The sequence below is a fragment of the Cervus elaphus genome, chromosome 23 (assembly GCF_910594005.1).
Source record: "Cervus elaphus chromosome 23, mCerEla1.1, whole genome shotgun sequence".
Lineage (NCBI taxonomy): Eukaryota > Metazoa > Chordata > Mammalia > Artiodactyla > Cervidae > Cervus > Cervus elaphus.
In genome coordinates, this window is record NC_057837.1 from 60,648,795 (window position 1) to 60,675,923 (window position 27,129).

The 27,129-nt window shown below is 48.2% G+C and overlaps 2 protein-coding genes across 2 annotated transcripts; one reads left to right on the top strand and one right to left on the bottom strand.

The window, feature by feature from the left end:
* Positions 1-6,115: 6,115 nt before the first annotated feature.
* DEFB124 (defensin beta 124) lies at positions 6,116-13,614 on the bottom strand. Its single transcript, XM_043883140.1, has 3 exons — positions 13,564-13,614; positions 9,828-9,917; positions 6,116-6,301 (listed from the first exon to the last, which is right to left on the bottom strand). Coding segments are annotated over exons 1-3 (240 nt in total). The 5' UTR covers positions 13,565-13,614; the 3' UTR covers positions 6,116-6,152.
* Positions 13,615-14,027: 413 nt separating this feature from the next.
* On the top strand, positions 14,028-23,699 carry REM1 (RRAD and GEM like GTPase 1). Its single transcript, XM_043883123.1, has 5 exons — positions 14,028-14,182; positions 15,237-15,610; positions 16,851-16,933; positions 21,444-21,645; positions 23,092-23,699. Exons 2-5 carry the CDS (start codon positions 15,271-15,273, stop codon positions 23,361-23,363), a joined length of 897 nt encoding a protein of 298 aa, XP_043739058.1. The 5' UTR covers positions 14,028-14,182; positions 15,237-15,270; the 3' UTR covers positions 23,364-23,699.
* The last annotated feature ends 3,430 nt before the right edge of the window (positions 23,700-27,129 follow it).

Genomic DNA, 27,129 nt, shown 5'->3' on the forward strand with positions numbered 1-27,129 from the left:
GGGAAACATGATGTGCTCCACTGATGGAGGAAAACTCACTATCTATGTCAGTCTGCTGAAAGGCAATGTCCTGATTCAAGAGTAATTTGAGGGATGGGGTGGGAAGGGAAGAGAAGGGGGGTCAAGATAGAGAGGACACATGTATGCCTATGGCTGATTCATATTAATATATGGCAAAAACCACCACAGTATTGTAAAGTAAATATCCTCCAACTAAAATAAATAAACAAAATTTTTAAAAAAGATTTATTTGGGCTAAATATAATTGTCAGCTGGCTCTCAGACTTAAATGTAGCCCTGGCCCAGTACAAAAAGTCCACTCAACAGTCTGCCATCAAAAACCCAGGTGGGGAAGGGGGTGGGATGTCCCCCAATCCAACCCTGAACCTCCTACAGTATCCATCATTTTAACTTTGTTCTTTTCCTTTCTTGTAAGCCCGAAGGGACCCATCTGATCAGCAGGATGAGAAACTCCTCTAACCTCCATTCTAACTGAACTCTACTCTAAACTCTGATGCATGTGAAAATACACATATATGAATATTACATATTTTGTGTATGTGCACTATATATATAACTTTTAAAATATATATATAATTTTTAGTGATTATATAAAATGTATATGTCCATTCTGACAAAGTATGTAACAAAAGCTAGTAGGGATTATGAAAAAGTGGTGAATATTTTGAAGCTCATCTATGTTTTATTTTTCCACAATGTGTTCTAAGCATATTATTCAAGTTACGGAAGTTGGAAATTTTTAAAGAAATTTCCAGAGGCATTTTAGTGCTAAAAATCTTGTTTTGGAAGACAAAGCACAAATGAAAATGTTCATGATACCTAGACAAGTTTAAAAAAAACAAGACACACCAAAAATGTACAATTTGGTTCCATTTTATCTGTAAATCACATTTTATGGATTTTTTTATTTTGGATATATATGTATAATGAAAATATCGACTTTTGCCTTCTTATTTGTGCTTCTCTGTTTTCTAACTTTTCTCCAGTGAACATGTATCACTTTTACAATTAGAAAAAAATGTTATTTAAAAAGTACAAAAAGGGGACTTACCTGGTGGTTCAGCATCTAAGACGCTGAGATTCCAATGCAGGGGCCTAGGTTCATTCCCTGGTCAGGGAACTAGATCCCACGTGCTGCAACTAAGAGTTCACATGGCCACAACCAAGATCCCGAATGCCACAAGTATTAATATCAAACGACTGTGAATTTTTTTTTTTTGAACGACTGTGAATATTAAGTGAGATGATATACATAAAGCAGTTGGTACTTACTAAAGGCTAACTGATACTATTATTATCATTAACTCAGCCATTCAGTGACTCTTGGGGAATGTCTATGCTCTGAATAGCATGTCTAAGCACCTACGTCAAAGCAAAACTTCCTCTCTAACATCCCCCACCTACTTGGCTCACCTTGCACACCTCCAGTGCCATAGAGCTCCCTTCCTCGCAAAGCTTCTCCTTCACACTGGCCCGTCCTACCAATGGGTGGCTCCATTACTTCAAAACTAGTCTCGACTTGAGGTCCAAAGCTTTAAGTTCAAGCTCTAGCTATGTGCCTTGGGAACTGTGTGGCCTTAGACAAGTCACTTTCTCTGTCTGGGCTTGGAACCTCACTCATAAAATATCTTGAGGAAACTTCTACCCTAGAATTGCCCTGTTTCCTTGGCTTGTTAGATGCATCCTTGGGATTTAGGAGGTTGAATGTAGGCTTAAATGAGGGTCTGTTAGGATACTGGGTGGGAAATAGCCCTGCAAGTGTGTAAACTTCAGAAACATCTGATCTGTTCTGTCCTGTTTCAGTCTTGGAAGGACAATGGCTGCCTCTGACGTGACTGAGAGACCCACAGCATCACTTCAGTAGAATTCCCCCCAAAAATGCCAAGCCGAAGCCAATCAAAAGGAAACATCAGACAAACTCAAACTTAGGGACATTTCACAAAGCAACCAGACTGGACGCCTCAAAACCATCAATGTCATGAAAGAATGAAGAACTGTTCCAGATTAAAAGAGATCAAAGAAATATGACAACTAAATGGAATGTGTGATCCAGGGGTTTTCTGTAGCTAAAGATTAGACAATAGAAATTTGTGAATGTTAATGTCCTGATTTTTATAATTGTACTGTGGCTATTTTTATAATTGTACTGTGGTTATGTAAGAAAATGCCTTTGCTTCTAGGAAAAATCCAAAACTATTTAGCTATAAAAGGCTGTCATATCTGAGATATATATATATATATATGTGTATATATATATATATATACACACACACACACACATATAAAAACTATATTTGTGGGGCTTTCCTGGTGGTCCGGTGGTTAAGAATTCACCTTGCAATGCAGGGGACGCAGGTTTGATCTCTGGTTGGGAAACTAAGATCACACATGACACAGAGCAATTAAACCCACACACCACAAGAGAGTCCATGCACCTCAACGAAAGATCCTACATGATGCAACAAAAAGACCCAACACAGGACTTCCCTGGTGCCTCAGTGTGGGGAATCCACCTGCCAATGCAGTAGACATGGGTTTGATCCCCGATGCAGGAGGATCTCACATGCCGCAGAGCAACTAGGCACATGTGCCACACCTATTAAGACTGTGTTCTAGAGCCCAGGAGCCACAACTACTGAGCCCACGTGCTACAACTACTGAAGCTCACCTGCCCAGAGCCCATGCTCCACAACAAGAGAATCCACTGCAGTGAGCAACCTGCCCACCACAACTGGAGGTAGTCCTCGCTCTCTGCAGCTAGAGAAAAAGCCTGTGCAGCAGCAAAGACCTAGCACAGCCAAAAATAAATAAATGAAATTATTTTTTAAAAAAGACCCAACACAGACAAATAGATATTTTTTAAAACTGTATTTGTGTATACTTTTATATATATGTATATGTATATGGGCTTCCCTGGTGGCTCAGAAGGTAAAGAATCTGCCTGCAGTGCAGGAGACCTAGATTCGATCCTTCAGTTAGGAAGATCCTTGGAGAAGGAAATGGTTACCCACTCCAGCATTCTTGCCTGGAGAATCCCATGGACAGAGGAGCCTGTTGGGCTACAGTCCATGGGATCACAAAGAGTCCGACACTACTGAGTGACTAACACTTTCACTTTCGTGTGTGTGTATGGGCTTCCCAGGTAGTGCTAGTGGTAAAGAATCCACCTGACAATGCAGAAAAAGGAGACTTGAGTTCAGTCCCTGGGTCAGAAAGATTCCCTGGAGGAGGGCATGGCAACCCAGTCTCATATTCTTGCCTGAAGAATCCCGTAGACAGAGGAGCCTGGAGGGCTACAGTCCATGGGGTCTCAAGGAGTCAGATATGACTGAAGTGACTTAGCATGCCCGCATATATTCATACATGCATACATGTATATATAGAGGAGGAAATGAAAAGGTTACAGTGGTAAAATATTCATATTTGGGAAATCTGGGTGAAAGATCTATGGGAATTCTTTGTACTGTTCTTGCAAATTTTTGGTAGGTCTGAAAGTCCATGGAGAAGGCCAGTGGCGTGTCTCTTGCTCCGTAGAAGTGATAGTGGCTGCAGCAGCTTTCATTTGCTGAGCACTTATGAAGGGCCAGACAATCCCCTCTCACCCCACAGCTACCCCACAAGTGTTATGCCCAATGTCCGAATCCCCGAGCGGGAAGAGAGAAGGCCTCCAAGACAATGCAACTCGCAAAAAGGGAAGTTTATTGCTGACTCGAGTCAGGGCTCCTGCCACATCCAAAGCAGTGGTGCGGGGTCAGAGAGCCCCGAGCTCAAGCTGTTACACAAATTTATAGGGAGAGCACACGCCGTTGGTAGTTGGTTTAAGCGGATTGGTTACAAGTTTGCAAAGCAATTTCATTGGTCAAACACACTCAAAACTTTCGCGCACACGGGACTTTCAGGGGGTTTCCGCCCCGTTCCTAATTGGCAAACAGCGGTCAGTGTTAAGCTGATTGGTTGTATCCAGGTGGCCTGATAATCTTACCACCCAGAAGTAGGAAGGCCTACTCCTAATCTAAGCTGCCTGCCATGGCGTTACTTCTGCTTGCCTCACACAAGAAGCTGTCATTATGCCCATCTTGCAGAGAAGGTCCCTGGCATCAGACAGGGGAAGTGACTCGCTCCACTGACACAGCCTGTGGCCTATATGTGGCAGAGTATGAACTTGAGTCTGTCTGACTCCTCACTTAGAAATCATCACCATCTTCCCTGCAAGAAAAGTCACAAATTCCTTTGCACTATGTCTGGGAGTGCACAAAGAAAACACAGCTTCTGTATTCTTTGTAAAACAACTCGGGGAGGGGGAGAGGGAGGGCAGGGGAGTCTGAGTGCAGATCTAAATTTAGTTCAATCCAGTTTAATTCAACAATTTAAATAGTCTCCTGAGGTTTCTTGAGTTCTTAGGGACTTAGTCTTTTTGGTAAAATTGCTCAGGGTTTTGGATTCCTCCTCTCCTCTCCCTGCTCCTCCCAAACACAGTGGCGGGGGTAAGACCGAGGAGGTTCGCTGGTCTGATGTTGGCCGACATCCGCTGGAGTCTGGAGAGTTTGGGCCTGTCGTTGAAAACATCCACTGCTTTCCGCTTAAGTCAAATTGCTGGTGAACTGTTCTGGCCTCTCTCAGACTCACTGAGGCCTGGAGGCAGAACCGGAGACTGACACGCCATTCGATGTCAGATCTCTGTGGTCCTGTGGCCATGTCTGGGTTCTTATCCTCTTTCTAGGCTCTAAACACCATGCCCACCTTGCCTCTACCACACTGGGTTCTAAAACAGGCCCACTGGCAATCGGTTCAATGTCTAGAGCAGGGGTTCCCAATTCCCGGGGCCAGAGATTCGTGCCAGTACCAGTTGGTGGCCTGCTGGGAATCAGGTCACACAGCAGGAGGTGAGCAACGGGCTAGCAAGTTTCATCTGTGTTTACAGCCACTCCGGCATCGCTCACAGTACTGCCAGAGCTCCACCTCCTGTCAGATCTTCAGCGGCATAATAAATGTAATTCGCTTGAATCATCCCGAAATCAGCCCCTACCTCATGCATGGAAAAGATAGTCGTCTGTGAATCTGGTCCCTGGTGCCAAAGAGGTTGGGGACCTCTGGTCTGGACCACCCAGGAACTAAGGAAGGAGCAGAGCAAGGACTGAGGTTCCGGTGGTAAGCTTTGTTATTAAATAATGCATTGATTCCCTCCTAGTTGGTAAAAGCTACCATTCCAAGCCCTCAGGTGTCTCCCCCTTCACTTGCAGCTTCCTGTATCTGGTCTAGGGATTTTCAGATCCTTCTCATACCAGAAACTAAAGAGTTAACACCTGGCACGGCAGGAAGCCGCCAAGACTATGCTCAGGCTCCAGGCTTCAAATGTCTTCTGAGGTTAAGTACTTTAGGGGTTTGGGGGGGGGGGGCTTGGTTTTTATTATTATTATTATTGTTATTATCGTTTTTGGTTGTTCTGAGTCTTGCATGTACATGGCACTCAGGCTTCTCTAGTTGCAGCTCATTGGGCTTTTTTGCCCTGCAGCATGTGGGGTCTTAGTTCCCTGACCAGGGATGAACCCGTGTCCCCTGCATTGGACTTTGCTTTCACAAAATCCTCATGGTCCTTTCTATCTGAGCAGACTCTTGAAATATTAACGTAGAAGATAAACGAACATAGAAAAATCCTTTCACTCTCAGCAGGCTCTGTCCTTCAAGCCAAATGTACTATCCCATTCTGAACACCAGAAGCTTGTTGTTAACTCTATTATTTACTAATTATTACCATTACTTAATTCCTGTTATCATTACTCTTAACTCTACCTTTCTTTTTTCCATCCCTTCTATAAACTCCTAACCTCCTGATAGTATCATTATCCCCATTTTATAGACGAAGAATCTGGAAAGACTTATGGAAGCTGAGTAATTTTTCTGGAGTTAGAGTGAAAGTGTTACAGGCTGGACCGGAACCATTTTCAGTGGCTATTAGTGCCCACTCTCCTTGGGCAATTCACTTCCCTCCATCAACCATCCTTCCATCCCTCCCACACTGTGGACCTCCCTGACCCCTCACTCCAGCCCTGGGGGTGGCGAGGCAATGACAACAGGAGACAGCTGGCAGCTTGCATTTTACTGGAGGGCAAGGGTATCAGTCCCAGAACCAGCTAAACCTTTTCAGTCTTGACAGGCTTGAGTCCATAAGGCAGACAGCACAAGGTGGCATCTGGGCACAGGTGCATGTAGGTTTCATACTTCGTGCAGTAAGTCCGGCAGGCCCCTTGGCCATTCCAGCACCGTTTGAATTCACTTCTCCCTATGCAGAGGAGGGCCCAGGGTCAGAGAGCCACCCAGGGGGTGCAGGTTAGATCACTGGTCACAGATATTACTACAGAACAGGGTCGCCGATTAGACCACTGGCCACAAGGTTGAACACATGCCACCAGTTAGCTCTTAGACTGTGGTCATAGAGCAGCCTTCAGATCATAAGTTGAGCCACAGAACAAGAGCTATGACCATAGGTCAAGGGTCAGACTAGAGGTAACAGGCTAGACCACCGAGTCATAGATAAGACAACCTGTTACAATTTAAACCACAGATCTCAGTCCAGTTTAACCCATTCGTCACAATTCAGACCACTGGTTACAAGTCAAAGATGAATTTCTCGTCCATGTTAACCCACACCCCAAATACACTCTAAGCACTTTTCATAACAGTAGTATTCAATTACAGTTTGTCTTGTTATATTCCCAGTATATGAGTAAGGAAATTGAGGCACAGACAGGTTAACAACTTTGTCCAAGGTCACACAGTCATCTGGCTCCAGAGTCCACATTTGCAACCATTATTCAAACTGTATTTTATACATAGTGACCTGTTTAATGTTAAGATTTAATGAAGAAATTTCAAAAAAAATGGGCCATGAAAAAGTTAAGGCTTTGGGTCAATATCCCTTCCAAAGGTCTTTGGTCACAGCATGGGGGGACGAGGGGCAGCTCCTTCATTTATTCATTCAGCAAACGTGGGGCACTGGGAACTTTCAGTCAACTGGGAAAAGGGGATTAAAACTCAAGCAAATAAATACAATAAGTAGAGTTGCAGTATGTGTCCTGAAATAAGTGATCAGGGTGCTGTGATGCAATTAGGACAGGTATGGGAAGTGAGGACAAAGGAGGACCACTTAGATGGGTCTGTTACAGCACTATTTCCAGATATATGACCCAGAAACTCAGAACTGGGGTTGAGTGGGAGGTGGGGGGGTGGGGGAAGCTTGTCTGCCTCTCCCAGGATTAAAAGACATCCCAAGGAATCCTCCCATGATCCCCTGGGCCTACCCATAAGTGTTATTCAGCCCATCACGTCCTGCCAAGGTAGAGAATTTTACAATGATACAGAGCTGGTATCAAAATGTCTATGAGACAAAGAACCCACACTCCAAAGAGGGCATGCAGTGCAATGGTTAACAGTTTGGTGTGAACCCAGCTCAGACTCCCTGGGTCCAAATCCCAGCTATGCCATTTCCCAGATGAGTGACCTTGGCCTCAGATTCTTCATCTGTACACCCCCCTTTCAGAGGGTACAGTGTCAGGCACACAGTACATGTTCAATAAATGGAAAGATTTATCAGTATGACAGCTTAGAAAGCTGGAGCACCTAGGGCTCACTCTGGTCAACCCCTCTCATTCCAGATAAAGAAGGGGAGGGATTTGCCCGACTTCTCCTCACCAGTAAGTGGTGGGTCTGGAACCAGAACTCAAGACCTTGACTCTCAGGTGAGGTCAGTTCCTACAACAACTGCTCTTCACATATCATTGCATTTCAACCTTCCAACAGTCCTGAGATACAGAGGTTATTATTTTCTGCTCTATGATCTGCTGTCCCCTACTCATATCTTGGACTTCACCCTTCTCCACTTCTCTCCTTTTGCTCCGCTCCCTGGCCTCCCTGGCCTCCTCACCGCTCCTCCAGCACACCTATCGCCTCCTGCCTCCCTGGTTCTTGCTGCTCCTTCTGCCTGCAATGATCTCCTTTGTATTCTCACTGTAGTCAGATCTCTGCTCATGCTTCCCCCACATAAAAGATCTGAAATTCACTTCAAAATAGTTCACTGAGGAAGGGGCAGCAGGTGAATAACAAAACAGCACAGGTTCAAGTTGATAACTGTTGAAGTTGGGTGATAGATACAAGCGAGTTTTTATACTATTTTTTTAATTTATGCTTGAAAATTTCTAAAAATAAAAAGCGTTCTTTTAAAAACACTACATTAAATGGGCCAAAGAACTAAACAGACATTTCTCCAAAGAAGACATACAGATGGCTAACAAACACATGAAAAGATGCTCAACATCACTCATTATTAGAGAAATGCAAATCAAAACTACAATGAGGCACCATTACACACCAGTCAGGATGGCTGCTATCCAAAAGTCTACAAGCAATAAATGCTGGAGAGGGTGTGGAGAAAAGGGAACAGTCTTAGACTGTTGGTGGGAATGCAAACTAGTATAGCCGCTATGGAGAACAGTGTGGAGATTTCTTAAAAAACTGGAAATAGAACTGCCATATGACCCAGCAATCCCACTTCTGGGCATACACACTGAGGAAACTAGATCTGAAAGAGACACGTGCACCCCAATGTTCATCGCAGCACTGTTTATAATAGCCAGGACATGGAAGCAACCTAGATGCCCATCAGCAGATGAATGGATAAGGAAGCTGTGGTACATATACACCATGGAATATTACTCAGCCATTAAAAAGAATTCATTTGAACCAGTCCTAATGAGATGGATGAAGCTGGAGCCCATTATACAGAGTGAAGTAAGCCAGAAAGATAAAGAACATTACAGCATACTAACACATATATATGGAATTTAGAAAGGTGATAACGATAACCCTATATGCAAAACAGAAAAAGAGACACAGAAATACAGAACAGACTTTTGAACTTTGTGGGAGAATGTGAGGGTGGGATATTTCAAAAGAACAGCATGTATACTATCTATGGTGAAACAGATCACCAGCCCAGGTGGGATGCATGAGACAAGTGCTCCGGCCTGGTGCACTGGGAAGACCCAGAGGAATCGGGTGGAGAGGGAGGTGGGAGGGGGGATCGGGATTGGGAATACATGTAAATCCATGGCTGATTCATATCAATGTATGACAAAACCCACTGGAAAAAAAATAATAATAATAAAAAAAAAAAGAAAAAAAAGAAAAAAAAATAAATAAATAAATAAAAACACTACATTATTTTCTATTTTTGTATAAGTTTAAATTTTTCCATAATAAACAGATTTTTAACTTGCCGTGTTCATTGTATACTCTCGCTACTTTCATGTAAACTTGAAATGTTCCAAAATAAAAAGCGTTTTTTAAAAAAAAGGATCAGAGCCCCTTCTCACCACCCCATCAGCGCTTCCATCACTCTCCCCATGCACCTGACACATTGCCCCTTGTCTCGCTTTTATTCTTCATAGTACTTATCTCTACCTAACATATTATATGTTTATTTGGTTATTTTCCATCTCGACTGACTAAAATATCAGCTCCATGAAAGCAAGAACATTGTTTGCTTTCACTGCTTGATTCCCAGAAATCATAATAGTGCCTGGCACACAGTAAATATTTTCATAATGAATATTTGTTGAGTGAATCCCATTTTTAAACTGAGGAAACTGAAGTGCAGGCTGATTTAGCAACTCACTCTAAACTGCCCAGCAAAGTCAGTGGTGAGGCCAGAACTTAAACACTGATCTAGGCCCCCTCTATCCCCCAGCAGCTGAGAATCTGTCCTTCATTTCTATACACACATACACACACACACACACAGGTGATGTTACCTGTCGGCACATGACCCAGGACCAGGAGAGCCACAAGAAGCAGAAGCCGCTGTGTCATGGCCACAGGGTGCTGGAGGGGGCAGGGGACCACTGTGGGGAGCACAAGAGAAGAGGAACCACGCACGCTAAGTCTTGCTGCCTGTGGATCAGCCTTTATTGGGCTGCAGATAAAGGCAGGGGTGTGGGCAGCAGGAGACCTAAGTGGGAGTCTGAGGCCTTGTGGTTCCAAGGATTTAGCTGGATCTTAGCCAGCTATGTGGGGAACTGATCAACCATACCATCTGCAGGTTGCTGAGCTCTGAAGCTGGGGACAGAATGTCTTGAAGCAATGTCCTGGGGTCCGAACCTGGACAGCTTCCCCACCTGAGAGGTGGGGCAACACCCAGGGCTTGTTAGAAATGCAAATTCTCAAGGTCAATCCAAATGTAGTGAATCAAAAGTTCTGGGGGTGAATCCCAGCAAGCTATGGTTTAACAAGTCCTCCAGGTGAATTTATGCACCACTAAAGCTTGTGGACATGAGTTTGAGTAAACTCTGGGAGTTGGTGATGGACAGGGAGGCCTGGCGTGATGCGATTCATGGGGTCGCAAAGAGTTGGACACGACTGAGCAACTGAACTGAATTGAACTGAAAGCTTGAGGACCACTGAGATAATACATGTACAGAGCTCATAACAGTGCCTGGTACCTAGGTACCTGAGTTGCATCTTGAAAGATAAGTAGAGGGAAGGGTATTCTAGTCTGAAGGAACAGAATGTGGCTAAAAGAGTATTAGCTAAAGCAAAGGATTTGTTCGGAGAGACTAGAAATGGCGCTGCAGAGAGGACTAGAGCCAGAGCACAATGGGCCTTGAATGCCAAGTTCAGGCTTCTATTTGGTAGACAACTCTAAGTTTTGTAGCAACAGTGTAACCTGTTCGGACCATAGTTTTGAATAAAGAAGTGAAAGTTGCTCAGTCATATCCGACTATTTGTGACCCCATAGACTATACAGTCCATGGAATTCTCCAGGTCAGAATACTGGAGTGGGTAGACGTTCCCTTACTCCAGGAGTTCTTCCCAGCCCAGGGATTGAACCCAGGTCTCCCGCACTGCAGGCAGATTCTTTACCAGCTGAGCCACAAGGGAAGCCCAAGAATACTGGAGTGGGTAGCCTCTTCCTACTCAAGTGAATCTTCCCAACTCAGGGATCCAACTGGGGTCTCCTGCATTGCAGGCGGATTCTTTACCAACTGAGATATCAGGGAAGCCCTTGAATAAAGAAACTGAAACCCAAAGAAGGGAAGTGACTTGCCTAAGGCCATACAGCAATAGAGTTGCAGAGATGGGACTCAAAGTTGTCTCACTCCCACTGGTCTAGTCTCACTGGTGGTCTAGTGGCTAAGACTCCGAACTCCCATTGCAGGGGGCCCAGGTTCAGTCCCTGGTCAGTTGTGGACACAGCAGGGGAAGCAGAGGATGGGACAAATAGAGAAAGTAGCATTGACATATATACACTGCTATGTGTAAATAGACAGCTAGTGGGAAGTTGCTATATAACAACAGGGAACCCAACCTGGTGCTCTGTGACGACCTAGATTTAGGGGTGGGAGGGAGGCTCAGGAGGGAGGGCACATATGTAATTATGACTGATTCATGTTGTTGTACGGCAGAAAACAACACAACATTGTATGGCAATTATCCTCCAATTAAAAATAAATAAATGAGTTTTACCCCAATTAAAAAAAAAAATCCCTGGCCAGGGAGTGAAAGTCGTTCAGTTGTGTCCGACTTTGCGACCCCATGGACTGACTATACATTCTCCAAGCCAGAATGCTGTCATTCCTTGTGCCACTCGGGATCTTTAGCATTTGGACCCAACTAAAGATCCCAAACGGCACAAGAAATGAAGATGGAAGATTCTGCAGGCCACAACTAAGACCTGGCACAGCCAAATAAATAAATAAATGTTTTAAAAGTTGTGTTACTCCCAAACAATGCTACACCACTCACAGCCCATCTTGTAGGTAGCAAAGGGAAGTTTAGAGGGCCAAGCCACAGAAGGAAACCAGGCGTAGGGGGCGGGGGGACACAGTTCAGCATCTGCCCAAAGCCCTGCAGGGGCTGAGCGAGTCTGCCAGGCTGCTGTGGGAGCTGCCCTGAGCTGGACACCTGGACCCCCTCAGCCATGACAATGAGGTCTACCTACAGGCACAGCCTGGTCTGTATGGGGTCCACAGGCATACCTACCCTAGTCTATCACAACCTAAAAGGAAGCACCCTGCTCAAAGACCCATGGATGGCCAAACCACAAGTTTCCTACAGGCAACTTCTCTTCTATACGAAGTTCACAATGTCACTTTTCTCCTCCTACAGGCCTAGGAAAACTGGAGGGGGTGGGGAGGAGCACAGACCATGATAGAAAGGGACAGTACACAGAGATCTGAGTGCCAGGCCCAGGTAAGCCACACTATGTTTATCCTTGTAGTGTGGTATCAGGATTAAGTGAGCTAATAATCTAGGCAACGTGCTCAAACCATGCCAGGCACAGCACAAGAGTTCAGTAAGGACTTCCCTGGTGGTCCAGTGGTTAGCAATCCACCTGCCAATGCAGGCAACACAGGTTAGATCGCTGGTCCAGGAAGATTCCACATGCTGCGGAGCAACTAAGTCTGAGTTGCACCTCAACTACTGAGTCAGAGCTCTAGAGTCCTCAAGCTGGAACTCCTGAAGCCTGGGAACCTAGAGCCCATGCTCTGCAACAAGAGAAGCCCTGCCGCTAGAGTTGCCCCACTCTCCACAACTAGAGGAAGCCCATGTACAGCAACAAAGACCCAGCGAAACCAAAAATAAATAAATACTTTTTTTAAAAGGTTCAGTAAATATTCATCAAGTAGGGGACAACCATTCTTCTGGGCACAGAACAGCCCTAGCTGCATAAGGGGCGCTTACTTTAGAATTTGTTGAATGATTGAATGATCAAAACAAGACATTCAAAACCCTGCAGGGCAGAATTCCTGGGCTCCCTCTGCCCCCCAGCCCCCTTCCAAAATTAATTCTCCATCCAAAGCAGTTACTCAAAGTGGGGTCTATGAACTCTGCATCAGGCTCAGTTAGCCATCTGTTTAAAATGCAGATGTTCAAACCTCTCTACAGGACTGCTGAATCTGTCTTCCTTGCATGGTGGGACCAGGAATCCGAATATTTAACAAGTTTCCCAAAGGGTTTTTGTGAAGACTAGACGACCGTATAGCCAAAGCTATGGGTTTTCCAGTAGTCATGTATGGATGTGAGAGCTGGAACATAATGAAGGCTGAGCTGAAGAATTGATGCTTTTGAATTGTGGTGTTGGAGAAGACTTTTTTTTTTTTTTTTTGGCTGTGCTTAGTCTTAGTTGCTGCAAGGGCTTTTCTCTAGTTGCAGTGGGTAGGGGCGACTCTCCAGTTGCAGTACATGGGCTTCTCACTGTGGAGGCTTCTCTTGTTCCAGCGTATGAGCTCTAGGGCAGGGGAGCATCAGGGGTCAGTGGCTTGTGAGCTCTAGCATGGTGGCTCGGTAGTTATGGTGTATGGGCTTAGCTGCTCCACAGCATGTGGGATCCTCCCAGATCAGGGATCAAACCCAAGTCTCCTGCCTTGGCAGGCAGATGCTTTTCTACTGAGTCATCAGGGAAGCCCTGGAGAAGACTCTTGAGAGTCCCTTGGACTTCAAGGAGATCAAACCAGTCAATCCTAAAGGAAATCAACCCTGATTACTCACTGCAAGGACTGATGCTGAAGCTCCAATACTTTGGTCACCTGATATGAAGAGTGGACTCATAGGAAAAAGACTCTGATGCTGGAAGAGACTGAACGAAAAAGAAGGGGGCGGCAGAGGATGAGCTGGTTAGATAGCATCCTCAGACTGGACATGAATTTGAGCAAACTCTGGGAGATAGTGAAGGATAGGAGGGCCTGGCGTGCTACAGTCCATGAGGTCGCAAAGAGTCCCGCATAACTTAAGCAACTGACCGAGAACAACAACAAAGAGTTGGTCACCCCATTGATGGAGTGGATAGATGCGGATGCAAAGTGGATCCAGGCTCAGGAATCTGGGACCTGTGTTCTTGCACTCTCTTATTCCCCGCTCCCTGGCAAGGAACTTAAATCGATGGGTCAGCGGAGTTCTGCAAAAACTCATTCAGCAGCCAAAGACATGGGGCGGAGACCCCGGGGCTGCCCTAATGGGGCGGGGCTGGACGGGGCGGGGTCGCGGCTCCTCCCCGGCCCGGGCGGCTGGGCGGGACCCGGCCGAGGGGCTGCGCGGCGAGGCAGTGGTACAGCCTGGAGCACCCGGCAGCTGCGGCCGCCGAGGACCCTGGATCCCTACCCACTCCAAGGTAAAGGCCCACGCAGCCCGCCACCAACTTAGTCGAGTTGGAGCGGAGTTCTCCAAGGCGTCGGTTGCGGGGGAGGCGGGCGGAAGGGTTCTGCTGCGCAAGCTGGGAGGAGGAGGGGGCCCTCGAACCCGCCCCCCGTGGTGAGGATCCCCGATTCTGGGGTCGGGAGAGCTAGATAGCCTGGGAACCCTCCTGGGATCTGGAGACTCACACCCAGGACCCTCGAGACTGGGGAAGCTCGGACTCTGGGAATACCATGCCCTCCTGGGCTCTGTGGGTCTCCTCTCCACCCACCGCGCTCCCCTCCGGGACCCCTTCTTGTCACCAGACCTGGGGTCTGGCTGCCTCCGAGCCCCGCCCTCCAACAGCAGCTGGAGGCCGTCGTGCCAGTCGCTCCTGAATTTTTCACGGAGGGGGCGGGCCGGACACGCTGTTCCCATGGCACCGGGGCTCTCAGGTTTCAGCCGGACGGAACCCCCCCCCCCCGCCCCCGCCAGACCCCCAGTCTTTGGCAGTACGGATTTGTCCTCCCGGGCCTCTTCCTCAGCTCTCCTGGGATGCCACAGAAGTGAATTCCCCACCCCACCCCACCCCGCCCCCAACCAAGGGGCTCTCAACTCTCCTTGTACTCCCCAACCCCAATCCAACCGTGGGGAAGCGGAGAAGGGGGCAATTCGGGGGTCTTTCATGTACGTGGGTCTCCTGTTCTGAATGCAGGGGGCAGCTCTGTGTGCATGCTTGTGTGGACATCCTGTCTCCCTGCTGCCCTTCTGCCTGTGTGTCTGGGGGGAGTGGGTTGTCCTCAGAGCATAGAAAGTGGCCTCTGGGTGTGTGTGCGTGTGTGTGTTCACGCGCACTCACCCCTCCTGGCCTGACCCAAGTTCACTCTGGGCCTGAAGCCAGAAAGCCCCCATCTGGAGGATCTTGGGTGCCGCCTCCTCCCATCCGAACAAGAAAGGGCTCTGGAGGAAGCCCGCGCAGCAGTTCATCAGGACTCTACAGAAGGGGCTCAGAGCACCTCACCTGGCTCACCACCCACTCCCACTTCTTGCAGAAGGAAGGAAGGAAGGAAACCCCCCTTCCCAAGGATGACCCTAAATACTCAGCAAGAAGCAAAGACCCCCCTGCGTCGCCGAGCCAGCACTCCACTGCCTCTGTCCGCCCGGAGCCACCAGCCTGGCCTTCTGGGCACAGCACCTTCTACACAGTCCCAGCATCCCCGACTGGGCCAGTCAGTCTCCCTCAACGCCCCTACCTGGCAACCTTCACCTGCCCCCAACGGCTGGTCCTCTGAATCCAGCGACTCTGAAAGCTCTTGGGAGGCCCTCTATCGCGTGGTCCTGCTCGGAGATCCTGGTGTCGGGAAGACCAGTCTGGCCAGTCTCTTTGCAGGGAAGCAAGAGAGGGACCTCCACGAACAGCTGGGAGGTAGGGAGCCTGTGGGCTGGGCTGGGTTTTGGTCAAAGGAGTCAAATCCCTGTCATCTGGGACACAAGGCTGCCAAGAACTGCTGTAAAACTCCTGCCCTGCTCAACCCTAAGGGGCGTCATTCACCCAAGCTGGGAAGTGAATGAGGCCCCCTGGAGCTGTGCAGCTGGAGAAGAAAACGGCAACCCACTCCAGTGTTCTTGCCTAGAGAATCCCAGGGACGGGGGAGCCTGGTGGGCTGCCGTCTATGGGGTCGCACAGACTCTGACACGACTGAAGCGACTTAGCAGCAGCAGCAGCAGCAGAACTGTGCAGGGCATAAACCGCACAAAGATCTATAGGAGGGGAATTCCTTGAATAGCGGCTGAGAAGTTTACTAACTTCTCATGGCTGAGAGGTGTATGCTTCATTTTCATGTCGTAAGGGAAGCAATTCTGAGTTCCACAAGTCCCAGTTATAAAGAAACAGTGGACTTTCTCCCAACTCTCAGACCCTACCAGCCCCACAGACAGCCATCCATATCCATCATGACCTGCAGCCAAACTGAAATCCTGCCCCAAATGGAAATTACCAGATTCTAAGTTTTGGGCCCTGGGTTCCTCTACTCCCAAGAGGCGCAGTGAACTAAGAGGGCTTGGGGGTTCCAGGATGATGGGGATCGGGGACAGGACAGAAGAAATGAAGATGGATCCCTTCAGGGCTGGTGGAATGGACCCAGGATGAGTGTGTGTGTGGAGTGGGCAGGGGGAGGGGAGGCTTAACCACAGAGATGAGGTGGAGACACTCTGACCAGGCCCTTTCTCCAGCCTTGGTCGCGCAGAGTGAGAACTTGTATGAAAGGCCTATACATGTACACCGCTATGTACAACAGATGGGAAGACGGAGGTCTAGAGACAGGGACATGACCTTCTTGAAGCACACACTAAGCCAGGGACGGAGCAGGACTGGGAGAATTCCCAGCCCCACTTTAACCCCACTGCTCCACATCTGTTCAGTCAAACAAACCAACAAAAGCTTTCTCAGCACCAACTATGTACCCGGTACTGTGCTGGGACCGGGGGAGCCAGGACTCCTCCTGGTGCTTGTTGACCCATCAGAAGGAACAGACGTCAAACAAGTATGGTGAACACTTCAAGGAGAAGTGGAGGGTGCGATGTGACAGAAAAGAGGGGTTAGGAAGGGCTACACCCATCCTCAGGCCTGTGTCTCCTCCCTGAAACCCGGCTTTCTTCTTTTGCAGAAGATGTGTACGAGAGGACACTCACAGTGGATGGAGAGGACACCACGCTGCTGGTCATGGACACCTGGGAGGCTGAGAAGCTGGTATGGCACAGCAGGCAGGATTTGGGGGGAGGGTGCTGAGGAAGATCTCCTGGAGATACGGCAACCCACTCCAGTATTCTTGCCTTGGAGAATCCCATGGACAGAGGAGCCTGGCGGGCTACCATCCCTGGGGCCGCACAGAGTCCAGCACGACTGAGCGACCAAGCCGAGCAGCAGTGCTGAGGCTAGTACCAGACTCCTGTCTTCTCGTAGGACACCCAGAGCAGGGATGCGGCAGGGCCCATCCTCAGCTCCTCATGGAGCTGTGAGCAGTACCCAAACCCACAGCTCCTCAGCAGCCTTTCCAACCAAAGCCAGAAGAACCTAATGACCCTGACCCTCTTTTCTCAGTCTATTCATCCCCTCCTGATAGCATCCCAGGATGTGCTTCTACCCCTGCAAACCTCCTCTCATGAGCACCCTCATCCCACTTCACCCACTGACATTGCACAGAGGAGGGAACACCCCCCCACACTGCAGTTCCTTTGTCTTACACATAGGCGTTCTGCAATTGGCTTACCCTCTCTGAGCTTCAGTTTTCTCACCTGATAAATGGGTGGATCATTCCTGCCTTCCTTACCAGCTAGTTGTTTTTTTTTTTTTTCAAACATTCTTACGCAGTTTTACGGAGAAGGCAATGGCACCCCACTTCAGTACTCTTGCCTGGAAAATCCCATGGACAGAGGAGCCTGGTAGGCTGCAGTCCATGGGGTCTCGAAGAGTCAGACATGACTGAGCGACTTCACTTTCACTTTTCACTTTTATGCATTGGAGAAGGAAATGGCAACCCACTCCAGTGTTCTTGCCTGGAGAATCCCAGGGATGGGGTTGCACAGAGTCGGACACGACTGAAGTGACTTAGCAGTAGCAGCAGTATGCAGTTTCACAGAGATAAGCACAGTTTGGAGCATGAAAAAATTGGTGAAATGAGTGAAGAACTGGCAATAAAGTTAATTCTTATTAATCATAACTTGGTAGCTAGTGAAAAAAAGGACATCAAGGATGTCCCTCGCTAGCCCATTCCAAAGCAGGAAGAGAGCATCAGGCAAGGACATGTTCCCAATATGCTTTTCTTATCTTGTTGGGAGTTCTTTTCTTCTTGCTATACAGGTATGCTCACTGTAGAACCCTGAAGAAATACAACTAAGCAAAGAGAAGGATCCAAAAGTCACCTGGATCCCATCTCTCTAAGGGGTAGGCCCTTCCCCTAACACTCAGGGAGGCCCTGTCCACAGAGTGGGAGGGACAGTGTTGGGTCATTGACAAAAATGGCTGACAGCTCCAGTGATGGGCCCAAATTTAGGGATGAAGGAGCTATGGGACCAATTCCTTTTCCCCAGCATAAAAGGAAACCCAGGTCCAAATGAACATCATAATAATGATGATGATTCTCCTAAGAGCGGCTGACACTGATGGAACACCCTCTTCTTGAGTGTTAGCCCCGAGTGCTAAGCACTAGACATATATATTATGACATTCGGTCAAGACAAAAACTTGAGTGAGTGTACTTCTGATTCTCATTCTATTGATGAGGAAATCAAAAGCTCAGAGAGGTTAAGTAACATGTCCAAAGTTCTCAGATAGCAAGTAGGATTCAAACTCAGATCTATAAGACCCCAGAGTTTGCACTCGTTTTAAAATATTTGTTTATTTATTTGTTTTGACTGTGCATTGGCTTTCTCTAGTTACAGCGAATGGGGCTGCTCTTCACTGCGGTGAGTAGGCTTCTTATTGTGGTGGCTTCTCTTGTTGTGGAGCACAGGCTGTAGGTGCAAGGGCTTCAGTAGTTGTGGCACACAGGCTCAGCTGCCCTTCAGCCTGTGGGGTCTTCCCGCATTAGGAATCAAACCTGTGTCCCCTGCATTAGCAGGTGGATTCTTAACCACTGGACCACCAGGGAAATCCAAGTTTGTGTTCTTATGCACTAGGACTGCCCCTTTCTATCCCCACTGGGAGCATCACCTTCTGAACCTCCATCCAAGGTTCTACTCCTTCACTTGTTCATTAAGAAATACTGGTTGGTCCACACCTCAACCAAGGCAAGGGGAGAGCCAGGTGTGCAAGGCCCATCCAGGGTCTCATCTTGGGTCCCTGCAGCCCCATTGCACATGGCCAGCCTTGGGGTCAACCAGGTGGCGGCAGCCTTCGGGGTCCCATATACTTCTGCCCCAGTGAAAAGCCTTGGGGATCCAGTGGCTGATTCACACCCCAAGCTATTTATTAAATAAAGAATAGAGGGAGGGAAGGAAAGAGGGAGGAATGAGAGAAGGAGGGAAGGAGGGAGAAAGAAAGAAACATTGGTGGATATATGCCATGGGCCAGGACACTGGAGACCTAGGAGTGAATAAAGCAGACAAGTCCTCTGGCCTCATGGAGCTCACAGACTGGTGTCTGGAGAGGGTCCACTTTTTGGATACAGTTGAGAATCCTATGGGGCAGAGTCCAGGGACTTAAGAAGAGTGATCAGTCTAAGAGTCCCATGTGGGAGACAGAGTAGGAAGAATACTGGACTAGGTGGCAGGAATTGGAATTCTACGCCCAACTGTTGTGTGGCCTAAGAAAGTGTTTTCTTCTCGTCTGGTCTTTGGTTTCCCTGCAGATTCCCTGGCCAGTGTCTGTGAAGGCATTTCCCAAAGAGGGTCCATGCAGCATCAGCCTTATTGAAATAAGCATCCATTCTTTCCATCCTTGGGTTAGATGATATTTTTTTATGTCAGAGAGGCAAAATCTGACAGGATTGGGAGGACTGTTGGCTCAACCAGTAGTACCTTAGCCTTGCTGTCCATCAGGGTCACCTGGAGGGTATTAAAAATCAGATTCTCAAGTCTCACCCCAGACCTAATGAAATAGAACCTACAAAAGTGGGGTTCTGAATCTACATTTTCAATCAACCCTCAAGGGGTTCTTACCTACTAATCTCTGTACCAACCAGCTTTTGTGATCCTAACACATAGCAAATCCTTCATAAATAAATATGTGCAATGAATGAATGAATGGTCAAGACCCACCCTCTCATTCTACAGATGAAAAAACAGATTCAGAGAGAGAAAGGAACCTGTCCATAGTCAAAGCTAAGAACCCACATCTGTCTGACTCAGTTCAGAGTTATCTGGGAAGGATCAGCATGACTGTTGAGAACTTACCCGCTTTGACAGTAATGGATACCGATGCCTCCCTACTTATCTACTTTATTTGGTTATCAGAAAACTTTCCTGGCTTCTTTTCCCCTAACAAACAAGGCTTCTACGACACTCTGCATCTCCCACTCCTGCCCACCATCTTCCCTGCTGCTCAGCCTGCTCATCCTTTCTAACCCCACTTACCAGTCTATTTAGAAGCCCTCTCACACTCTGCCCAGTTGAGTTCTTCTGGTCTACCCCTGCCTCAAGCCCCATGGCTCCTGCAGTCACTTGCCTATGCCTCTCTTAATCGTACATATCACACTGCATTATATCTCCATTTCCATAGCATCCCTTCCTGATCATGAGCTTTTGGAGGGCAGGAACTGTGTCTTATTAAGCACTTAGAAAGCTCGTACCCAGGTGATTCAGTCTGAGTGCTGTCCCTGTCAAAAGACCATCATCCAAAACAGAATATCAAAATTATTTCAGTTCTTCCCTTTCCTTGTCAAACATCTTGAAAGGACTCCACTTTTTAAAATGCCCCTTGCCTCTCACCCACACCCTTCCCTCACACCCACCGTTGCTCCTCCAACTCTCCAAGACTATCCAGAAAAAGTCTTCCCCTAGAAGACAGCCTTCTGTCCTCACTTCTCTCCCTTCCTTTCTCTCTTAACTCTGGACTGCAAAAGGTCAAAAGAACTGTCCAGCAAGACCAGACCCTCCTCAAACGAGACAAAAGAGCTAAACAGGCAAAGCCAGAATGCTCCTTAGAAGGAACAGGAACCAAATAAATCTTTTGTCTCTGATGTTCTGCCTATGTGTGTGAGAAAGTCGCTCAGTTGTGTCCTACTCTTTGTTACCCCATAGACTGTAGCCAGGCTCCTTGTCCATGGAATTCTCCAGGCCAGAATACTGGAGTAGGTAGCCTTTCCCTTCTTCAGGGGATCTTCTCAACCCAGAGATCAAACCGAGATCTCCCGTGTTGCAGGCAGATTCTTTACCATCTGAGCCACTAGGGAATCCCAAGAATACTGGAGTGAGTAGCCTATTCCTTCTCCAGCGGATCTTCCTGACTCAGGAATCAAACCTGGGTCTCCTGCATTGCAGGCAGATTCTTTACCAGCTGAGCAACCAGGGAAGCCCCTCTGTCCCGCCTATAGAAGTAATCAATGAACGAGAGAATGGAGCGAAGTAGGGCCATTTTTCAAGCAAAGAAACTTCAGCTCAGAGAGGATTGGTGGTTTCCCAAGGTGACTCAGGAAATTATGGCAGAATTTGCCCCCCAGTCTGTCCAAAGTATAAACCTCAGCCCCATCCCACCCGTTAGACCATGCCAGCCTTCCTTTCTCAGCTAGGGCCTCAGTACCCTCTGATTGCCTGCCCTGCAGGATGAAAGCTGGAGCCAGGAGTCGTGCCTGCAGGTGGGCAGCGCCTACGTCATCGTGTACTCCATCGCAGACAGGGGCAGCTTCGAGAGTGCCTCTGAGCTCCGCATCCAGCTGCGGCGCACACATCAGGCGGACCATGTGCCCATCATCCTGGTGGGCAACAAGGCAGATCTGGCACGCTGCCGAGAAGTCTCCGTGGAAGGTGAGCCCTCCACCCTCCTTCTCCGCCTTTCTCTCAGCCCCACCGTCACTGTGTCTCCTCCAGTGCTCTTCCTCTCAGTAACTCGTGCTCCACCCCCCACCTCCGTCCCACCCCACCCCATCCCCCTGGTCACCTCCATCCTACGTCTATTTGACTAAACCTGAAAGCTAGAAACCATTTTTGCCTCCTCTCTCACTCCCTCTAACCAGTCCCCAAATCCTGTCAAGTCCACTTCCCTTAACCCCACATTCCCTCCCCCTGCCATGCCCACAACCTCTGCCCCATCCTGGCATCTCCACTTTAACCTGGGCCAACCCCTATACTTCTCTGTCCCCATTCCATGGGTTCGCCCCACCAGTTGCCAGAGTTCTCCAGAACTAGAGCGGACTTTGTCACTTCTCTGCCTAAAAATCCCCCTATGTGCCCCAGTGCCCTTAGTCAGAGACACAATTCACCAGGCATGACAGGCCCAGTGCCTATAAACTTTTCAAGGACTTACATCTGAGACCTGAAAAAGACAACTATTGGCTCCAAAATAGTTAGAAAATTATAAATTCAAATTTCACAGAGTTTTGTCTGCAAAACATGATATTTTTCAGCCAGCAACTGCAAACCAAAATGTTTAAAGTTATATTTAAATTGTATTTAAAGTGGGATGGAGAATATTTTAATATGATTGATGTATCAGGTGAGACAGATACAGGTCTTTCTCAGGGTACTGAGACCCTGGCTGAGGAAGAAGGGCTGGGATGATCTAACTAGTAGGATGGGAATGAGGTTTATACTTTAGACAGATCAGGGGGCAAATGCTGCCATAATTCCCTGTGTCACCTTGGGAAAATCCCAAGATACAGATCTTAAAATGGCCCTACTCATAGGGCAAAATTTGAAAACTATGGAAACTGAGACCCAGGGCAGGGAAGCCAGTTCCACAAGGTCACCAGCCGCCGAGGACTAGACCCCAGGGCCCTATATCCAGTCCAGTGGCATCCTGCAGCTGGAAGACCATATGCTTTATAAGCAGACATCCCGAAATTCTGCAACTTGACCCCCAGGAGATTGTGTTAAATTGCAGGTTCCAAGCCTCACCTACAGAATCAGAATCTCCGTGGCTGGGCTCAGCAATCTTGCATTTTAACAAACTCCCCCAGATAATTCTGATGCACAGATTAGACCCCTTCCCTGGCATTTAAGACTCTTCTGTGGGACCTAACTGCTCCGAATCTCCCTGTCTTCCCAGCCTCATTTCTGCTACCAGTATCAATCACTAGCCTGTGAACTAACTCCTCAAAGCCAGATTTATGTGAGTCCCCCTGGCATGGAGCACGAGGTATGGGGAAAGGAAAAACTGTGCTTCCTGGTTGAAATTGACCACACCTTCTGCTACCTTTATCTCCTTTTTCCGATTGTGGCTCTGTCCTGGCTTATCTGACCCCGCCCCCTCAGAGGGCCGCGCCTGCGCTGTGGTTTTCGACTGTAAGTTCATCGAGACGTCAGCCACGCTGCAGCACAACGTAGCGGAGCTCTTCGAAGGCGTGGTGCGCCAACTGCGCTTGCGCCGCCGGGACTGCGCAGCCCGGGAGCCGCCCACGCCCAGAAGAAGGGCGAGCCTGGGGCAACGTGCTCGACGCTTCCTGGCTGGCTTGACAGCCCGCAGCGCACGCCGCCGGGCTCTCAAGGCCCGCTCCAAGTCCTGCCACAACCTGGCCGTGCTCTGAGGTCGCCCACCTGCCCTCCAAGGGGTGATGAGACACTGGGGTGCGTTCTAGGCTCCACTAGCACCTCGGAGGGGCAGAGTCTTGGTGGTTAGAGTGTGTATCGTGGGTCTTGGCCGCCCGCTGCCCCAAGGGACAGAGCATCACCCCAGCCACAGCTTCACGGACCTCTCTGCCCTAGGGAAGTGATGGACAGACTACGGGGCCAAAGCCTAAATTGGGTTTTTTATGCGGTGGGTGTCTTTTTGTAAAAAAAAGAAAAAAAACGAAAACTCTTTTGTCCTTGGGCTCTGGCCAACCCTCAGAAATGCCCACGACAATAAACCAGACCAGAAGGATCTCCTGTCTGAGTGCCCAGACCTCTTCTTTGGGGCTCGTCCAGGTGTCTCTGTGTCCTGCTTGCCCATGTACACAGACTGGGTTAGCCTGCTGACCTGGGTGTCAGGGTAGGGGCTTCCCTGGTAGCCCAGAATCTGCTTGCAATGCAGGAGACCCGGGTTCGATCCTTGGGTCAGGAAGATCCCCTGGAGATGGGAATGGCAACCCACTCCAGTTTTCTTGCCTGGAGGTTTCCACCCATGGTCCCAAAGAGTTGGACAGGACTCTTGAGCGACTAAATTTTCACTTTCTGGGTATCAGGGTTAGTCAGTAAGATCACCAGACAAATTGTATATTCAGGCTCCTCCCGGAACTGCTGGGCACAGCCCCTGCCCCACAACTCTGAGGGAGACCTAGTAGAGCACAAACAACCACAGTTCAGTGTGATAACCTCCTATTTTCTCATTAATCCATTTTTTAGTTTAAATTCACAAAATATTCTCTGAAAGGAATTTTAGCCTGCACCCTAACAATATAATAGCTAGTGTTTGTTGGGAGCTGGCTGGATACAAAGCTGTCACAACAATTAATCTTCACAACCCATGTTTAACTAGCTAGAAAACAGAGGAGCAAACAGTGAAGGCTTAATGCTGCAGATCACACAGCTGCTGTAAGTGAAGTTGCCAGAATTCAATCCAGGCTTGTGAGACTAGAAGGCTGGGCCCAACTTACCCATAGTTCCCTTGGTGGTGGTGGTGTTCAGTCACTAGTGTTCAACTCTTTGTGACCCCATAGACTGCAGCACACCAGGCGTCCTTGTCCCTCACATCTCCCACCGTTCTCTTGGAGAATGTGACAAAAAACTATAGACTCTCAGGGAAATGGACTTTCAAACACAGTTTTGCATACAGTATAAAGGGGGTGGGTGGACTCCATGAAATTGAATCCATTAATCCCCAGGATGGACCCGCAAATTGAAGCCCAGAGAGGTGAAGTGAGAGCCCCAGAGCCACCCAGCCGGTGAGAGTAAGGACCAGACCCCAGGGCCCAGCCTTCTCCTAACGTCTGTGTGAGAAGTGGGAGGGAGTGAAGCATCCAGTCTGGGTGGGGATGGGCCTTGGGGGTCAGGTCAGGAGTTTCCAGCCTAAGGGGAGGTGGTGTCACACTACTTTGAGAGGAGAACAAGATGCAAACTGTTTGGACCATTGTGTCCCTGATGCCTGACACCCCTGCCCCCGTCCAGCTGCCTGCTCAGATGCCTCAGCCCCGCACGTGGGCCAAGTCCCTGCTGCCAGGACACCAAAGCACAGGGAGGCGAGCCACCATGTCCTCCAGCTCTGACCTGCCCCCGCCCCAATCTTGCTGGTGGGCAGTGTTGGCAAACTTTCCTGTCCCAGCCTCAGCCTGGGGAAGGGAAAAGGAGGAGGGTCTTCCCCCAACCCCAAGCGGTCTCTGGAGGCCTGTGGTCATGGGGGAGGGGCTATACTTGTGGAAAGTTGGCAGAGGCAGCCGGCAGCAGGCGGGAGAGTGGAAAAAATGATATCAAACCCGGAAAAATGCAGGCCGGATGGAGGGCCCAAGCCGGCCCTGGGAGGTGGGAGGGAGGGAGGGAAGGAGGAGGCCCCACAGAAAGAAAAGAAGAGGGGCCGGGGAGAGAGCACAGGAGCTGGTTTGGGAAAACCCGGGGACAATCACCGCGATTCCTTCTCTTCTTCATCCACAGATATTAATTGAGGGCCTACTAAGTCCAGGGCAGAGTGCCAGATTCTAGGGAGACAGTGGTGAACAAAGGGACTAGGGTGTTACTCCCTGGAACACACTAGAAAACAAGTATATGTTTAAAATAATTACAAACTGATAAGGCACTAAAAATCAGGGTGGTCATGAAAATAATCCTATTCTCTTAAGTCACAGATGGGGAAACTGAGGGCCAGAAAGCAAGAGGAAGCTACTCAGATTGTGGAGAAAAATCATTGAGACTAGGATTAGGGGGAGGAAGTGGAGGGGAAAATGAAAGAAACAGTGCAAACTGCATACAAGGTTGCGTATGCAACCAACACAGCAAGACAACACAGTGGGGGAGGGCATGGACCCTAAACCAAGGTTCGGTGTTCAACCCCTGCCCCCCTCCATCTCTTGTGTCTTAGTTTTCCCATCCATAAAATGAAATTCATCCTAGTTCCTTCCCTCAGGATTGATGGGAGGACTAAATGACTTAAGATGTGTAAAGGACTTATAAGAGTTCCTGTGTCTAGGAAGATTCAGTAAATGCTGGTTCTTACTATCATATCTTAAAACCTTAGGGGGAAAACCTGTCTCATCATAGGAGATTACTACTCATTGTAGCAAATATTTGCTGAATCGATTTACTAACCAATCTGTAAAGGGGCCCTTCCAATCCCAGTCTCTCGGATTCTAGGAGTCTGTGAATAAGGCATGGCTGGGAAAGCATGCCAGAAAACCACAATATTCCTCCCAGGGACATGGCCTATGACAGTTTAGAAAGTTCTTTCTCAGACATAAAAACAAACCAAAAAAAAAAAAAAACCCGAAAGCTAACTTTGTTTTAGCTCTTTCTATGTAGTAGGTCCCATGTTCCATATTTGGTATGCATTTTCTCATTTCATCATCACCATCTACTTAATAGTTATCATTAAGTAACATAACAGATGAGCACATTGAGGCTAAGAGAACTGAAGAAATTTGTCCAAGGCCACACAGCAAGAAAGGGTAGTTGGGATTCACAACCAGAAAAACTGTCAAGAGGCAGGTAGGAGCTGCCATCTTCACTGTACATATGGGGAAACGGAGGCCCAGAGAAAGGAGAATTGCCCAAGGTTATGTAATAATAACAGAAAACAATTCCTTCCCTCTTATCATGTATCAGGTACTGTGCTAAGTGCTTTTCATATATTAAATCCTCAAAACAGTTCATATCATCACCATGCCAGTTTTCAGATGGAGAAACTAGAGCAGAGAGAGATTCAAACCCTGCCAGGATGGAACAGTTAGCAAATAGCAGAGCCAAGATTGGAATCAAGGCAATCTAGCCCCATGCTGTGAGGGGCCATCTATATGGTGGTGTTCGATGGTACAGAAAGCTCAGCGCAGCTGGTGTCTGCCCCGCACCCTGCTGCCTTGGCTGGGGGCAGGGTGAAGAACAAAAGCACATTGAGAGTATCCTCAGCCGCCAGCTGGGACTTTCCACCTTGAAGGGAGGGTACTGTTATGGAAAAAGTGATAAAGCTCTGGAAAGATGAATGTCTCCCCAGGGGCCCCAAGTGTCCTCAGAATCTCCCCCCCTCCTTTTGCTTTAGGGGAGGGCCACAAACTGTGCTGGCCTGATTCAGATGAGATGAAGGCCACCTGGATCCCAACACACCCCAGCCTGGCTGCTCAAATACTGAGGATCCATATTTGATCCTGGCCTGGATAGAAAATTCCAGCTTCT